This window comes from Eulemur rufifrons, chromosome 7 (genome assembly GCF_041146395.1).
Source record: "Eulemur rufifrons isolate Redbay chromosome 7, OSU_ERuf_1, whole genome shotgun sequence".
Taxonomy (NCBI): domain Eukaryota; kingdom Metazoa; phylum Chordata; class Mammalia; order Primates; family Lemuridae; genus Eulemur; species Eulemur rufifrons.
In genome coordinates this window covers 159,004,810-159,023,221 of record NC_090989.1, presented here as the reverse complement: position 1 = coordinate 159,023,221, position 18,412 = coordinate 159,004,810, and the positions used below count along the sequence as shown (strand labels likewise).

The following is an 18,412-nucleotide window of genomic DNA, read 5'->3' as shown; positions in this document are numbered from 1 at the left end:
TGAGATCCCATCTTTCATAGAAAAAAAAAAATCCTGATTCAAAGAAACTATAAAAAATAAAAATAAAAATGCCATTTCTTTGAGAGAACTAGGAATTTAAATACTGACTAGGTTATAGGTTTAGGAATTATTTTTAGGTACAGTAATGGTATTGTTATATTAAAATACAAAGAAGTCCTTATCTTTTAAAGATGCATACTGAAATAATTATGTATGAAATGACGTAATGAGTAAGATTTGATTTAAAATAGTATGGAATGGGTGGTAGAGGACTGGGGGTTTGCAGGACACAACTGTGGTCATGGGTTAATGGCTACTGGGAGTGGGTGAAGGATACATGGAATCCATTATATTTTTCTGTCTACTTTTGAGTATATTTAATATTATCCCCAATAAAATGTTTTTTTTTTTTTTAAATGAATGTCTCCAAAATTTTTGGACTAACTAGAATTACTGAGTTGCATTTACCTAGATTATCTAGAGGAAGGGTGCAGAGGGAGAGTGTGACTGGAGTCAGGACCTCTGCGTGGAATCTGCTGAATTTGATGGGCCCTTCTGAGAAGAGTGGAGATGCTGTGTGGTCAAGGGAGAGTCAAGTGAAAGAAGTGTGGTTTGGGAGTTCCAGCCCATGGATGGTGTTTATAGACTTGAGAGTGGACAGGAGCACAGATGGAGACCCCTCGGGCCTCCGACATTTACCAGTCAGGGAGACAAGTGAATCAACACAGGGGATCTAGCAGGGTGGGCAGCAAGGCAGGTGAAGAACCAAGTACAGAGAGATTTCAGGGAAAAAGTGATCAACATGGCCAAGCACTGCTGAGAGGCAAATGAACAACTGAAGATCAATTCTGGATTCAGCAATGTGGAAATATTGGTAACCTTGATGAGAAATGCTTCACTGTGGGTGAAAGCTGACTGGAGCGTGTTCCAGAGAGAGGAGTGAAGAGCCAGGGGAAGGACCATACAGCATCAAAGAGGGAGTACTACATATCTCAAATAAAATAAGGTCATAAAGGAATTTTGGCTTAAAAATCTGACTATATCATCTAAAATCTGGAAGTTGGTGGAAGAAGCCTAGTGAAGTAAGGCATACAAAAGGACCATGCACTATATTTTCACTCTGAAATTTCTTTCTAGTTTTAAGGACGATTGCATCCTCCCATTTGCCTGAGCTGGGTCACGTATAATTGTATAATTTAGCCTTGAAGTGGGATTGACATTCAGACATTGATCCTGACCTCATGTGGATTTTTTCAACCAGAATAGAACCCAGGGATTCTTGGTAAATGCAAACTTCAGGAGGCAGCAGGAATACACAGACTTCGACGGGCATTGTCCCTTTCCCACCGCAGACGGATGAAAGCATTTTCAATGGGCAAGAAAGTCCACGGACTGACTGTCCAAGTGTTTACGCTCCTGCTATAGACTCTACTCACACTGGTCTCTCTCTTCCCAGAGGAGAGAAATTCATGTCAGCTCGTTTATCCTCTGTGGGCCCTTCACTCAGCATGAGTCATATATATTCAAGACTTAACTGAGATCAAAATCCCAACAAGGTCACTAGGAGATTTGCTTGGATAAAGGCGGTTAAATAAATCCCCAAATCTCTCATGAGCTATGTTGGAAAAAAAAAAATCCCATAAACTGTTTTCCACCAAAGCATGTGAGGGCATTTCCAACGCTCTACCAAGCATTATGCTGATTGCACTGTTCGGAGGTTTATAAACTAGAAGGAAGATTAAGTAAATCACTGTCGTGACTGACAATGAGAACATGTATTTTTAGAATGCTTAGGATCTTTGATTGGGATTTCTGTGTAACCACATGCACAAAAATATCAGGCACAACTGATGGACAACATCTGATACACGAATTCTGTCTTCAACATCTACTTATATAACCTCTGATTTAAATATCTACTTCATTTTTATGAGAACATGGTTATACGGGTGAGTGAACAAATCGGCGTTTTTTTTGTTCTTTTAAATAGACAGTGTGACATATTTCCATCTAAAGCTGGGTTTGGCAAGTTCTTTCTTATTATAAATGGGCAGGTAGTAAATATTTTTGGCTTTGCAATTCATATAGTCTCTACCCAATGACTCAGCTCTGCTATTTTAGCAGGGAGGTACCCATAGATAATATGGGCATGGCTGCATTTCAATACCACTTTATTTACAAAAACAGGCAGCAGATATCTGACAAGGCACTTATACGTAGAATATGTCAAGAACTCTTACAACTGAACAATAAAAAGACCTCCTAACAGCCTAATTTAATTTAAATATAGGCAAAGGATCTGAATGGACATTTCTCCAAAGAAGATATACACATGGCAAGTAAGCACAGGAAAAGATGCTCAGAATAATTAGGCATTAGGGAAATGCAAATTACTTCATACCTGCTAGGATGGTTAAATTTTAATAAAAGATAATAACAAGTATTAAAGAGGATGTGGAAAAACTGAAATCCTCATACATTGTTGGTGGGATTGCAAAATGGTACAGACACTTTGAAAATCAGTTTTGCAGTTCTTCAAAATACCAAACACAGGGGTACCATGTGACCTAACAATTCCACCGTTAGGTATCTATCCAAGAGAAATAAAAACATACGTACACACAAAAACCTGTACATGAGTGTTCATATCAACATTAATAACAACTAAAAAGTGGGAACAACTCAAATGCCCATCAACTTACAAATGGATAAACAAAATGTTGCATAACCATACAATGGAATATTATTTGGCAATAAAAAAAATGAAGTACTGAAACATGCTACAACATGAATGGACCCCAAACACATTATGCTAAGTGAAAGAAGCCGGTCACAAAAGGCCATATATTATATGAATCCATTTATCAGAAATGTCCCAAAATGGACAAATCCATAGAAAAAGTAGATTAGTGGTTTCCTGGGGCTGAGGTGGCAAGTGGGGTATCAAGAATGGAGGAGGACACGTGGTGAGTTCTTTTGGGGATGTTAAAATAGTTCTAAAATCAGATTGTGTGATGGTTGCACAACTCTGTCGATATACTAAGAGCCAATGAACTGTATAAGTGGGTAAATTTTATAGTACATGAAATATATCTCAATAGAACTTTAAAAAACACAATACCGAAAGCAGGCAGCAGCCTACATTTCACCCTGTGGGCTGCAGTTTGCCAATCTCTGCTCTAAGGCATAGGTACATGAAAGTGTGAGTTTCAAAGTTTTAATATGAAACATGTCAAGATACTATAATGATACTCCCATATGCAAGTTTTCTTAGAGAACAACATACAACAAAAAGCACTGGCTAGTGAGTGTTGCTGGGTGTAACATATGGTAATTCTTAACAAAGATAGCAACAGCAATAATAACTTAGCAGCTAATGATTATTGACCACCCAACTGTAAACATTTACTGAGCACTTTAAATATATATACATATTATGCACACACACACACACACACACATATGCATACACACACCCTCATTTATTTCTCTCAACAGGAATCAAAGGGGTCCCCAAAAGCCAGACTGAATCTGGGTGTGAGAGATACTCCAATATTGGTTAATTCCTTTCCTTTTTTGTGATGATGAAATAAATTTCCATCTAAGCTGTTAGAAATCCAACCTAAGCACCAAACAATCTCGATTTAGGAATGTGAAAACTGAGGCTCAGGGGTGGGGCTTGGGGTGGGGGCAGGGAATGGCCTGTGATCACTCCTGGACACTTAGTTCACCGTGACTTGAATGTCCAAATCCCACCATGACCTCTAAAAGAGGTGGCTTAATTTGCCAATTCAGAAGCCAGGTATGAGGACCTGTCACCCCCAAATTCTGCTGTTGATTTTTGAGTGGAGAATGTGCTGGGGGCTTTTGATGAGTTTAGAAAGGGACAGTGACTCTTGGAAGTGAGTGCCCTAGAGACTTAGCATAGAGGATCAAGTTTCTCGAAACTCTGGGCTATTTTTATTCCTGGGGCAATAATCCTCAACATGCCCTTGTCACTGGCTACTGTGGTATGCAGAGCAGCTGTTCTAATGGAGAGTTCTAACTCTCAGACTCTGTTGCAGACTTTACATACAGCCTGATGTATAACCACATCACTAATCCATTTCTACAAAGTTTGCTGTTGTCAGTCCTTCCAGTTTGGACCTGCTTTTTTTCTCTGCATCGTACCCATTCATCAGTTAAAAAAACAAATGTCAAACATATAAAAACCCCCACTCCACAGCTGACTTTTAGAGCTAAGACTTGCCTTGAATTCCCTATTTCCCTCTGGGTCATCTACTCACCTGCCTGTCAGCTCTGCTTTTAGATCCTGTTAAATACCCTCAAAACCCAATAGAGTCATTCAGCCTCACAGCACCCTCCCAGAACATGGACATGCATATGCAGAATCTCATTCAAGATCCACTCAAGATTTCTGGAGAAAAAAAATCTTCCCTCTGTCTGTAAGTCTCTCCCCATGTATCTTTGCATAATGACTGCATCTCAGCATTCGGATGTTCGCTCATATCACCCCATCAGGGAGGCCTACTTTAACCACCCCCCATCCTGGAGAGGCACTGCCCTGCCACATACCCACACACGCTTAGGTATGAACACTAGTGGGCACTTCTCCCCTTTGCCCCTGCTAACCACACTACATCTCTTTGTTCTGCTGTATTTTCTAGAGAGTATGTACCACTACTGGGAATCAATCAATCCTTCCTTCCTTCCCTTCTTCCTTCCTCCCTCCCTTCCTTCCTTCTTCCTTCCCTCCCATTCACGCAATATTTATCTGTTGTCTGTATCTCCCACACAAATGGAAACTCTCCATTGACAGCAAATTGCCCATGCTCGGTGGTCTCAGAGAGTGCTGCGCATTTGGGTGGAGTGATTCTTCCTCACTGGGCAGCTATCATCCCAGCCTCTGGGCATCAGATGCCAACAGTGCCCTCATCATTACATCAAACAACGTACCCCTGACACACTCCACAGTGCTCTCTGGGGCGCCTGTTCACAGCTGAATCCCCACTACTAGGTACACAGTAGGTGAAAAAAAACGTATTTATCGAACTGTTTAGTTTAAAATGAAGAGATTAAGCAGGATTGTTTTAAAAATTAGTCTATAAGGGAAAACACTGAATTTGAAAGCACTAAGAATTGAAGTCTGCCTATCATTTTAACCCAGTGATTTTTAATCTCATCACTGCTGACATTTTGAACCAGATGATTCTTTGTTTTGTAGGCTGCCCTGTGTTTTTCCGGATGTTTAGCACCATTCCTGACCTCTTCCCACTAGATGCCAGTAGCACCCCTCCCACCAGTGGTGGCAATTAAAAGTTTCTAGATGTCGCCAAATGTCCTCTAAGGGGAAAAATTGCCTCTGGTTGGAAACTACTGGTTTGATCAATAAGTTTTCATCTTTTCCAAAATAAAACACTTCCTTTGCTCAGATTTAACAAACTAGAGGTTTATCCAAGCAGACTTGACACATAATTTCTGACATACTAGTTAACTCATATATATCAAATATGTCAGATTCCACCAAAGGAATGTTGTCAAGTTGAATGTTTGCCTATAACATTTTGCCAAGAGTATTCACCCAATTCTAACGATAGATCCATGTTAATTACTACAGTCAGGTTAAATAACACATACCGGACAATAGCTAATGGTCAATGATGTTAATCCATCCGTTTTCTAATTAGCTGGTTAAAATGGGACCTTCCCCTTCATTAAACTGCCTTGAATTATGCAAATGAGACTGCATAACCCACATTTTCAAATATCCCCCCATGAACAGATCTAATGCTGCCTGTGTTTCTTGCAAAGAAACAGGCTGGCAGATCAGAGCCCCCCAAAACCCACTAAAAATCATAAAATTTTACAATTAAAAAGGGTGAATTTTTTGGTACGTAAATCACACCTCAATAAAGGTGTTTAGAAAAGGGCTGTTTGTATAAGAAACCAATGCCTCTATACCGTCTATAATATTTTCTTTTCTGCTGATAATCAGATTCACTATTCTAAGCATCACCTTAAATGAATGAACCTCGGAAAAGACAACAACTGATGCAGTGATCACTACTGGTTCAACACAGTTGCCTTTAGGATGGGACACCAAACAAGTTTCTATTCTTTAAAATATTCATATTGGTCTGTATCATATTATTATGGTATGGACTGGAGTTTTAGCTCCTAAGTATCTCTCTTATAGCTTTAGTCAAGTACCTGTGTTTCCATTGCCTGGTTAGTAAATTTTGCAAGCTTAAGTACATACAGCAGGTGGAAATGAAACACTTCTTCTCTGAACCATTTATTCAGGCAATATTTCTCATATATCTACCATGTGTTAGCCTTTGTACTTGGCACTAGGAATAAAAAGATAATTGGTATAGTTCCTGCCATTAGAGAGTTTACAATTATTTAAGACATCAAAATGGAACATTTTTAGGAGCAATTTTAGATTTCGATATGTTAAAAATGTACATGTTACAGTCAATGCAAAACATTCAGAATTCATTATTTATTATTTAAAAAAATTCAGAAGTCTGAACTTTATAAAAAAAAATTGAGATCAGGTATTTTGTATTTGTCAGAGGGAGAGTCTAAAAGGCGGATAGGGAGGTCACACAATGCAAGGAGGGGAAGAAGCCCCCTGCAGGGCCCTGCCTTCCACCTTGGTTCAATTCTTCCTTCCTAAGCATGTCGTATCCACTCCAGGTCCTTTCCACTCTGCTGTGATAGAAGCAGCCTGTGACTGTCGACCTACAGGCCAAATCTCTCCATTGAGAGTGGAGTAGAGAATTACCACTATGATTGAGGTAATTTATGAAATTCAGGTTGACAATAAGTAAGTTAGGGCAAAACGGTTTCTACAAGTTCAATTCAATTTGTAAAGTTTTCATTGAGGGGGGCTGATTCACCATGTTTCAGGTGTTTCACTGGGTTATACTCTGAGGGGCAGAAGATGAAAAGAACAAAGTCCTTGCCCTCTAAGAGCTTATAATAATGTTTCAGCTTTTCAATTCACCTTTCCTTTTGTAGACATGGCTTTAAAAGTAGTTGCGATCTTACAGGCCTGTGGAAGGAGGATGGGGTGTCAATTACAGAGCCTGGTTGCTATGGTTTGGATGTGTCCCTCAGAGTTCATATGTTGGAAACATAATCCCCAAGGCAACTGCACTGAGATGTGGGCCCTTTAAAAAGTGATTAGGTCATGAGGGCTCTGCCTTTATGACTGGATTGATGCTGTTATCATGGGAGTGGGTTAGTATCACAGGAGTGGGCTCTCGACAAAGGGATGAAGTTAGGCCCCCTTCCTCCCTCTCGCACACTCTCTTGCCCTTCCTCTTTCCACCTTCCACCATGGGGTGAGGCACCCAGCAGGCCCTTGTCAGACATGGGTGCCTTAACCTTGGACTTCCCAGCCTCCAGAACCATAAGAAGTAATTTTTCTTTATAAATTACTGAGTCTGTGGTATTCTGTTACAGCAACACAAAATGGACTAAGACACTGGCTATTACTTATTTAAACCTAGAGTGCCTGGCAAAAGCAGAGTCTCAGGAAATATTTACTGATGAATAAATGAAAGAATGACTATGCTGCCAACTTAAAGATGAAAAATGGATTACCCCAAATCCTAGCATTTTTATACTTTTTTATATCCAGGAATTTTCTTATTTATTTTCTCATTTTATCCCCAAATCAATACAGAGTAAGGCAAGGGAGGTAGTAATAACCCCAATGCTATTTTAGATAGGCCTTTAGAGACCCAAGACCACACATTTAGCAAGTTATAGAGTGAGTGACAAACCAATGTGGACCTTATAGTCCAAGGTTTGCTTTTTTTTTTTTTTTTTTTTTGAGACAGAGTCTCACTCTGTTGCCCAGGCTAGAGTGAGTGCCGTGGCGTCAGCCGAGCTCACAGCAACCTCAAACTCCTGAGCTCAAGCGATCCTCCTGTCTCAGCCTCCCGAGTAGCTGGGACTACAGGCATGCACCACCATGCCCGGCTAATTTTTTCTATATATATTTTTAGCTGTCCATATAATTTCTTTCTATTTTTAGTAGAGATGGGGTCTCGCTCTTGCTCAGGCTGGTCTCGAACTCCTGAGCTCAAACGATCCGCCCACCTCGGCCTCCCAGAGTGCTAGGATTACAGGCGTGAGCCACCACGCCCGGCCAAGGTTTGCTTTTCTAATAGCAACAAAAAATGGATTAGGGCCCTGACATACACAGAAGGTTCCAGGGCTCCAGAGAGACTTGGTAGGCCAAAGGGAAGGTCCTACCATTTCTTGCTGTGCAGTGGGAAAGCAATTAAGAAACTTCAGCACGCTGGTGGCAGCTGGAGGGTTGGCAGGCTTCTCAAGAGCAGGGCTGTAAGCAATGTCATAGGCCGGGAAGATGGATGGGGCCTGTTTATGCACAGAGACTGATGTACAAATGAAACCCTGCCCAGTCTGACTGGCCTTTCTTCAAAGGTGTCATTGACAGATGAGTAGCTAAATGTTTTTGTTTAAAAAAGAAAATAAGAAAAAAGAAAGAAGAGAATAAAGCATAAAACAAAAAAAACAAAACAAAACAAAAACTCTTTCTTCCCTGCACGCATACACCCAATGAACATGAGAATACCAGATCAGGCCTGGGAGGAGGGCAGGCCTTGCAAAGGAGTCCTTAATAAGAATTTGCATAAAGGTGCACACCTTTTCTTTCAGATAGATTTCCATTCAACACAATATTTCATGAAACCCCAAATTACCACCAGTCGGCTGTCTCCCATCTGCTGTTGGAGGCATGCTGACGGGACAAGCCTGCTCACAGATTCATCTTCATCTGCCAAAACAAGGCCTCGTCCCCAATTAAAATGGTCTTTTTAATTTTAGAGTGGTAAACAGTGTCTACTTAATTGGAGGAAAATACACAGAGGAAAGTTACCAAGCCTAATCACATAGTGACACGATGGTTGAGTCAGAGTCACTGGAGCTTGGGGGACGTGCTGAAGAGGCCGCTCTGCTTTTAGAGACAGCGAGGTCTTCTTGAGGTCATTGCCTTCATGGGGCTGCATCCACACAGCCTTCAAGATCAAAACCAAGCAATCACACCAAACACAGTTTGAAAAAGAAGGTTAATAATCACCAATTTTAAAAAGAAAGAACTAAATACAGTTCCTCGGATGACCTTGCTTCTTGGTCTTGCTCTGTAATTATCTTCTGAAAATGGGGACCAGTTGACACACACTGAGAAGCAGTAAACAGGAGGAGGCCTCTTCTACCCACTCCGGGCGAGCCAAGCCCTGTCTCATGACCTGCCTGTGGTCTCTGGACAGCTGTGTAACTCAACAAAAGACCAGCACACCATTTGGAAAATGCATGTTCTTCTCTAGACTAGATACACAGTGCTCAGATTGAGTCCACGCTCGATCCATTTTCAGCCAAATAGGCATTAATGAAACACAAGGCATTTGAAAACATGTGAGTATAGTTTGTAACCTTGGACAGAGGTGGCTGGGATAGGCACAGTGACCCTAGGGCCAACAGAGCAACCTTCATGATGACTGAATTAGAAACCCAAGGAAAGGGTTTTAAAAAGAACTTTCAAACAGACGGACAGAGAGCTTTGGCCGGACCATGTCTTTGCCAGCTGCTGCATGTGGCCACAGCTCCCAGGAGATAACATGCCTCCAGAATTAGTTGGCTAGGCCAGCCTGGAGGTAAGAAGTCTGACCTCCTTTAAGCAAAAGTAAATCTTGCTGAGTTAAATAATCCTGTCCCCCACTTCCCTTAAGGAACATGAGACATTAAGTGACAAAATCTGAAGACAGCAACTGTGAATCCTCAGAGCCCATATCTCCTGGCTGATTAATTACAGGTCTGCTTAGTTCAAGAGGAGTCACAGGTCAGATAAATAAGACTGTCTTCCTTTTCATATTCAGTAACCCAGAAACAACAAGGGCAACTGTCCCTAAATCTTTCAATACCTATTAATACAATTATGATGCATAGGCTAAGTCTGGAATGAAATGGGGGAAAAAAAGCAATATTTCCTCACCAAAGAACAACCACTTCAAATGGGTCTCCTATATGTGTTCCATTTGCATTATTTCCCACAAATATTCACAGTGTGCAAAGACATAGAAGTTGATGTTCAAAGTTATCCTAAAGTACAACTTATTGAAGGAGGCTGCCTGGAAACAAAACGACTCCCTTTGGTTAAAGCTAGCCAATACCAGGATGGTGCTTGGAGAGTCTCACCCATCCATCAACCAGTGGATCCAACAATTATATAGCAAAATACAGTATGCGCCAGACATGCTCTTGGGCCTTGTTTTTGTCAGAAGCTATTCTCAAAGAAGGATTTGTGGTAGTTTCCAGCCCTTTAGGCCAAATACCACCAATGAAAGCCCCCAGCCATCCACTGACATCTACTGACACTTTTGAGAAATGAGAGAAATGGGAAAAGCCAGGACATCCTTGACAATTCAAGACTCTCAGTTGTAAAATGTTTTGGCCTTTTCCTGGTCCCAAACCCAGCACCTGCAGATACATCTAACTCTAATTCCTCATGGGGATTTGGGTGATGAAAATTTCAGTCTCTCTGGAGAAGAGCACATTTCAGTTTTTGTTTGCCAAAAACAAACTCACAATTTCCTTGTATGCCCACTGTCACCTTAATGATATAGAAGCAGGAATTGTGGAGTTTACTTTAAATGAACAAGCCACCTACCACCAAGACATTTTCCTCCACACGTACCAACGATTTCTTACTGGCTCAGAGTTTAAGAATAGAAATGCTAGGAAAGATTTCTGTTTTCACATCAACCACCACCAGCTGTCAGAGCCTTGGTTTGGAAGAGATCACACCAAGCTGAGAAGGAAGTAATTTTAATTTTTTTTCTCTTTTCCAAACCTACTTTTTGGAGACTAGACATGCTCCATAGAAGTAGTTGACTGGTCAGGTGAATGGACGCCATGCTTACTTTGTGTTTACTGATTGAAATCTGCCATTTACCTGCCACCACGGGAGACTTCCGTTCATCCAGGAGCTGGATGGAGGTACTCGCTGTCACCACATTACTTTTGTTGACTGTTCCTGTGAAAAGAAAAACCACCATGACCAAAATGAAGAGACTTGTAGTGTACGTGTCAAGAGAATAATCATATTGCCCCATAGTCACCTATTCTGCAAATTGTTCTGGGGCTCAATCCCCAGACCCCAGAGTCCTCTGGGCTGTGGATGCCCTGCCTACTCTGTTGGGCCATCAGTGCAGTGTGGCTGGTCCTCTCTGCCAAGGAATCAATGCACCAAATGATGACCACCTGCACTGGGAAATGTCTAGCCTCTTCACATTGAAAACATTGACTACCATGGAAGGACCCTGTCTTTTGGTGATCTGTGGTTACAAACTGCAGTGTTAACTTGTGTCGGGAGTCATACTTACACTGCCTGTCTAAATATAGCCCTGGAGATCTGTATGAGAGTTTTGAAATTATTTTACAAGTTGGCAACTTTAGCTCTAATTCCTTGGCTAAATCTTTACTGATCTATAAAATTTTAATTTCAAGCCCAGTTTTTCTGAGCAAAACCATTCTAAACAGAGAAAGAGCTGGAATGTAATCTTTACTCCAAACTATTATTATTCTGGTAACAATATGGCATTAGTGTTAAGAGATTTTCAAATACCAACAATGGTTCCAATACTCATGAATTAAAAGATGCTGAGCACAAATTCTGAATGCTCAGAGTTAATAATTGTTAGTCTAATGCCTGCCTTATAAAAGCTGCTCAATGAATGTGAGTTGAATGAAATCCAACTGAATCAAGAAGCAGGGAGAAGTCAGGCCTGAATTTGAATACACTTATGACTGAAGCAATTAGGAATTTCCTCCTGGCCCAAGTCTCAGCTGCTTCTCCAGTCTGTACAGGTATTCAACACGCAGTAGAGAAAACAGACAGAGTTCCATCACAGTAATTTGCACTTGGTGATTTTTAAGATTTTTCTTGAATCTAAAGGGCCATGAAATATGCTAAGCTGTCATGTCATCCATGATTTTACCATGAACCAGGTAAATTTCACTTCACTATATGATTACATCGAAACTTCAAGGAAAACCCTAGTTACCAAAAACCAGTTCAACAATAGCTTTAATTAATCAGAATTTGTTTTTTTCCCCAGACATAATTCTTTTAGGAAAAACAGTGGATAGCAAAGCAAACTGCTACGAGGGGCTGTAAGTACACACCCACACACAAAGCAGTCTGGGGGGACACTCTTGCCTCCCATACCTCTTTTTCCCTGTACAGTTGAGCAAAAGCCACTCTGTCACAAAGGAACAGCTTGGCGATTCTAGTCTAGAATCAGAAGAACAGCCCACTCAGTTCTGGTTTTTTCTCTAGAGGACTGTGAAGAATGCAGTCTCAGGAGATTGCTTGATAGGAGACAACATTAGTATTCACAGATCTGCCACAGAATGAAAACGTCCACTGTCTCTTAGTTGCTATTTTCAGTAATAAAGGGTGATGCAGATATGCCTGGAAATTTATAGTTGAGGCAGCAAACACAAATGTGGGCATGAATACATGTCATCAAAGGAGCTCGGACTTAAAGACCCCTATCCCTGAAAAGAACCTCATAGATGATCTAACCTGAAATCCCAGCCAGAGGGAACCTCATCAGCAACATCCAGCCTTTCCTTAAATATGCCCATTAGGAGGGTCTCTCTCCCCAATGAGTCCATTCAACTAATTTTTGGACAACTCTTGTCAACACATCTTCTACAGATTTCAAAGGCACCCTTTCTGAAAAGGTTTTTATTCATGGAAATGAGAAAGTACCACGACTTAGGGAAGGGGGATTGGACACAAGCCCTGGAGAGCTTCCCTTAGGGCTGAGTTAGGAATGTTTGTAAGAGATTAATACGAAAGGCCCTAATATAAAATATAACTATAGATTAAACTTTGCAGAGCAATCCAAGTTTATACAACTAGGTTTCATTCATCTCTGAAGTGCCTACAATGCCCAGTACAGAGCCTTTCACAGAATGAGTGCCAAAAATGTCAGATGCATGAGATGAGAAAAAAATAAGGACAATTACAGCATTTCCAGTTGGTCTTGCTTCTAATACTGGTTGAAATAAGACAGCACTTTTGGAGGAAGGTGACCTTAACTTCTTTATACCATCATAAAATCTTAGGACTGGAAAGACAATCAGCTCTGTGCCTCTCACAGGTCACTGCAGCCCTCTGTCAGGAGAGCACATGGCTGTACAGTCAGTCCTTGCTCCTGCATTGATATCAGTTTAAATCAATTCAGTTCCAATGGAGAATCATGGACCTCTGAAATGATGTGACTTGCTGAAGGTTCTGGCAAAGGATGCCTGAACTTTCTCTAAGTGGGCCCATGACAGTATTAAAAAATAGCAACTGAGAAGTTATATACAAATTCCAGAGAGTGTAGAATACTAGTCCTGCTTCCTCAAATGCTTTTGCACAATTTAGTTAAGTAAAATCTTCATTTTTTTTTTTGGTGCTATTATACTTACGGAACAGGTCACTGGTTCAGGGCTGGCCCAGTACTCAGTACTGACTGTGAAGGTGGAACCTGGTTCCTTTCAGCATTCAGGCAGCTCCCCACACGCTGCACGCAACACCCAGGCCCACTGGACCAGGCAGACAGAGCCCGCCTCCAACAAGGGCACCCACCTGTGCTGAACGGGATTGAGTAGACGAAGCTCCCTGGAATCTGCTCAGCTGCTCTTCGGTACCAGAGAGGGAAATGGTCTGCATTAAAAATGTTCTCCTTGTCTCCCGCTTTTAAGAAGTCCCTAGAAATGGAATAGAATAAGAAGAACATGGCCCCACTCAGCAAGGTAGAGTTGGACAGGGTGCGTCCCAACAGCCTCTGTCAGGTAACACCAGTGTTGCCTTTGAGAACCCTGACTTGCCTTTCTCAGTACAGAGAGGACCTGAGTGAACACCAGGCACCTAGATTACTCAAAAATATCTTGTTGAGCTATGGCAGTCAGATTTCCAATGGGCTAAACTGACTTTTCCTCATATATCAGTGAACTAATTATTCTAAAGTTTGAAGCAAGCAAACAAGCAAAGCCTCTGGAAATCATAATAGAAGACCAAAGGGTGGCCCCTTTAAAACAGAAAGCTTTGGCTGGGCGTGGTGGCTCACACCTATAATCCTAGCACTCTGGGAGGCCGAGGTGGGAGGATCACTTGAGTTCAGAAGTTTGAGACCAGCCTGAGCAAGAGCAAGTCCCTGTCTCTACTAAAAATAGAAAAATGAGCTGGGTGTGGTGGTGTGCACCTAGGGTGGTGTGCGCTACTCGGGAGGCTGAGGCGAAAGGATTGCTTAAACCCAGGAGTTTGAGGTTGCTGTGAGCTAGGCTGATGCCATGGCACTCTAGCCCAAGCAACAGAGCGAGACTCTGTCTCCAGAAAGAAAAATAAAATAAAATAGAAAGCTTAATCTGGCTTTGAAACCCACACACATGTACACTTGCCCTTGGGAAAATCAACGTCTTAAGTAGATCTTCCTCAGAACAAGCGTAAAAAAGGCAAATCACTCTTCTTAGAAAAAGCGTGAAGGAGGTTAAAGTGGGCCCATGTCAGGGTCTTTGCACCTGAATTGCTCACCTGCCTACTCTCCAGGCAAACAGGGCTGCTCACATCCCCGTTGTGAATTCCCCCACCCTCCCCAGTGCCCTCTCTCCGCCCCTAGTATGTCTCCTTCTAAGGGAAGGCTCCATGCATTCTCCTTCCTCTCTCTTCCTCTCCAAAGTGGCAGCTCCTATACCACCTACCTCATGAACCCACAGAGACACATGCAAGTTCTTACCCCACCCTGGCCCCCACACTCTCAGTCAATCTCATGAATCTGTCCTTTTTCTTGGCCTTATCTGCGATTGCCATGTCCCCTCCCCAAGGCTCCCAAGACCTCTAAAGACAGGAGCTTTGTTCACATTTGCGTATCTCTCCACAGAGCCTTAGACATACTCAAGCCAGTGCATGTTCGTTGACTTGACTTATCTCTAGAGAGTCATATTTCCTCTCCAGTACTGAGTGCCCCATCTTGGTCCATATGGTACAACTTGGGGGAGGGAATGACTGCCTGGCTAGTCCACACTCTGCAGAGGTTTTTTAGGAAGGGAGACCAATCAAAAGACAATGTGTAGGTAAGGAAAAAGCCATTAGTTGGAGCAGAAATGGCACCACTTTCAGTCTAGAACTTGCAGCATGGAGTTGGATCACATGGACCACGGAGAGAAAGTTTTATGCTAAGTTGTAACTAGTTGGTTTCTAAACTTCGCATCTAGTTCAGGAAAGCATTCTACAGCTGCAGGTATGGAAAACCAGTGTTTCCATGACCTCCATCAACAATGGAGAGTCCATATTTCAGAGAGGAAGCCCGGGCTATTAGAGGGAACCCTCCAAGCTCTGAGATGGTTGTGGAATCTGCCTTCCTGTAACTTGCAAGAGCATGTCCTAATTCCTCCCTAAGGGCAGGGACCTTCTTCTTCTCAGTATCTCCAGGGCCCAGTCCTCAGTAGCACTCAGTGCATGCTTAATGATCATACGATTAATCAGATCTCATATCTAGATAAGAGTTCCTCAAGTATTAAAGACAATTTCCTATATGTTTTCTAAATAAAATGTCTTAATTCTTTCAAATTCTCTCATTGGTAGGGCCATCTTCCTTTGTAAATGCTCTACTCTGTAAATCTGCTATAAAATTTTGTGCTACTAGAACTGGTCATTGTAGACCAAAAATGGGTTGGTATAGCATAGCACCTACATTTCTTTACTGTATCTCACTGACAAGATGACTCTCCAGACTTCAAAAACTGTTAAAAAATTTGACAAAAGCACTCCATTCTTATTCAGGAGGCCAAGGCCAACTTGGGAGTGATAAGCAGGATTGAGAAGGTGCAGGGACCTCCCGTGCTAATCAGAATGCCGGGCACAGGGACTCCTAGGCTCAGCATGATAGACAAGTTCTTCTTGGTACTGGTCTATTTGGCGCTAATGTTTCCTGATCCTAAAATCACTGGGCTTCACAAATATTGCAATTGTAGCCTTTTCCTTGTTTTCATTAGACATGAGACTCTTCATAAACCTGACTTGAACATGTGTGGGGAGGAGCCTCTGCCCAGCCCTTGGCAGGAGGAACAGCTGCCTTCCACACTGGGCCAGGGGCACAGCCACGGCTGAGCATTAGGTGTCTTCACTCCTGGCAGATCTTTCATGGTCAGATACACATCACCACAGGCAACAGGTGTCCTTTCAATGTCGGAATCATGGTAGATGGGATAACAGCTTGGGTAGAAGGTGTAAGGTGGTCCTCACTGAGACTGATGGTGACATTCAGGCTTTAGGGATGGCTTTGGGGGTGGTCTGGAATGCTGAACATCTGGGTGTCTGGTGCGCTGCTGCCCAGGACAATGCTGGCACCCAGGGCAGCAAGCAGGAGCCCGCACACTTGGTCTCCATTAGCCCTGGTGTGAATGTGAAAGAGTCTGGTTGCCGGGAAACCTTGGAAGCCCCTGTCAACTACCAAGCAGTGATTCAGGAGGAAGCACGAAGGGGAGAGCTGATTCTACAGAATCCCAAAAATATTCTTCAGGAAGAAAGATCCTTCTGAGTAAGGTGAAAGCTTCTGGATGCTGGGGGCTACTGTGGTGCTGTGTCAGCCAGGTCCAGGGGCTGGGCAGAGCTGGGTGAGCTTGGGTGAGTAACTGAGTCTCTGAGCCCCCATTTACTCATCTACAAAATGGGAATATAGGAATGCTGCACTCGCCAGGATGCTATCAGAATCACACGAGACCATACGTGAAGGGTCATATAACCCGAAAATGGGCTCAAACAAATATATGAGATTCTAAAAGCCCAAGGGTCTCTTTTATTCCCTGGGGTTCAAATGGAAGGTGTAAACTGGTCATCTTTTAAACTTAGGGCTGCAGAGGAGACCAGAAACTGCACTGAGAAGGCTAACATCACTGGATGCTGTATGCATAGTGACGTGAGAAGTTGCACTGAAGACACAAAATATATTGTCACCACTGGGATGACGGTTACAGAGTTACAGAGGCCATGAACTATAACTGACCTACACAGTAAGGTTCGTGCTCCTATGAGAATCTAATGCTGCTGCTAATCTGACAGGAGGCGGAGCTTATGTGGTGATGCAAGCGATGGGGAGTGGCTGTAAATACAGATGAAGCTTTGTTTGCTCACCCGCTGCTTACCTCCTGCTGTGCGGCCAGTTACTAACAGGCCACAGACAGGTAATGGTCTGCAGCCCAGAGGTTGGGGACCACAGCTCTATATGACCCAATGATATGAAGACAGAAGAATTATTTCATGCATCCACATAGCATATGAGTACCCACTCTGGGCCACAGTAATGCCACAGGGAACAGAACTCATTGATGTAGGTAGTTTTAGCTTCCCAAAGCAGTTTTACATCTATAATTTTTTTGATCCTCACAATAACTGAAAGAGGTCATTACCCTCACCTTTCAGATGAAGGGAATGAAGGCACACACATGAGATGAGCCAGATACACAACCCAGTGTAGTCCTGTTGTCTTTTAAGTCCGTCACAATGACACAGATATCAGACTAGCAAGATGTCACGTTTTGTTGCAATTTTTATTTGCTTCTTTTAAATCTCAGTACCAGCAGCATCCTTCCTCCCTGAGTATAAGACAATCTATTCCTGTGTCTCCCTTTGCCTCTCTGAATGCTAACAGGAGAAGAAATGTGTATCTCAGCACTTCTAGTCCTTCCTAGGAACTTGCCCTCTGGAAAAATAATTGTTAGGGGGATATAGGGCTAAAAGAGCTTTTAAAAAAAATCAAGTGCCAACCACAGTGAATTTCATAAACGACAAGTGTGAGATACCAAGAAAGCCAAAGTGCCAGGACAGAACTCAAAGCCAGTCTCCCAAACTGTCTAAGGATTGATCAATCTGCCATTTATCAGATGGGGTTTTATGAGGTTATGTGGTTGGTGTCAGGGCCTCGTCTAACAGAGGCAAGCAGCACTGCTGAACTCAGGCTGGACGGGAAGGGAGCATTTCCTCCCTGGGCCCCTGGTGGGCCAACACCTCTCAAATCCACAGCCACCCCGTGGCTTGATTACTCAAGCTCAGGTACCCTAAAGGTCAGGGTGTGTGACGTTCCCTGGTAACCTCTGAACTCACACACACACTTGCAAGCCACACTCAAACTTTCTGAATCTCATGATCCATTTGTCCCTGGCCTAATAATGCCTCTTGCTTCAGAGAAAAGAAATGGAGAGAAGACATTAACGGGCTCAGAAAAGATGTCACAGACTCCCCACCAGCTCTGGGGAAACACCCATTTGATGAGTTAAGGGTCCGTGGCTCTCTGAGGACACAGGGGCCGCGACGTGGCTTAAA

The 18,412-nt window shown here is 42.6% G+C and overlaps 1 protein-coding gene across 1 annotated transcript in view; it reads right to left on the bottom strand.

The window, feature by feature from the left end:
• Positions 1–18,412, bottom strand: part of CACNA2D3 (calcium voltage-gated channel auxiliary subunit alpha2delta 3) — an 850,367-nt gene that overhangs the window by 144,785 nt on the left and 687,170 nt on the right. Inside the window, exons 26-27 of the mRNA XM_069473712.1 lie at positions 13,682–13,803; positions 10,991–11,071 (exon numbers count right to left, since the gene is read on the bottom strand). Coding sequence (XP_069329813.1) covers positions 10,991–11,071; positions 13,682–13,803 — 203 coding nt within the window. The remainder of the gene's footprint in view (positions 1–10,990; positions 11,072–13,681; positions 13,804–18,412) is intronic.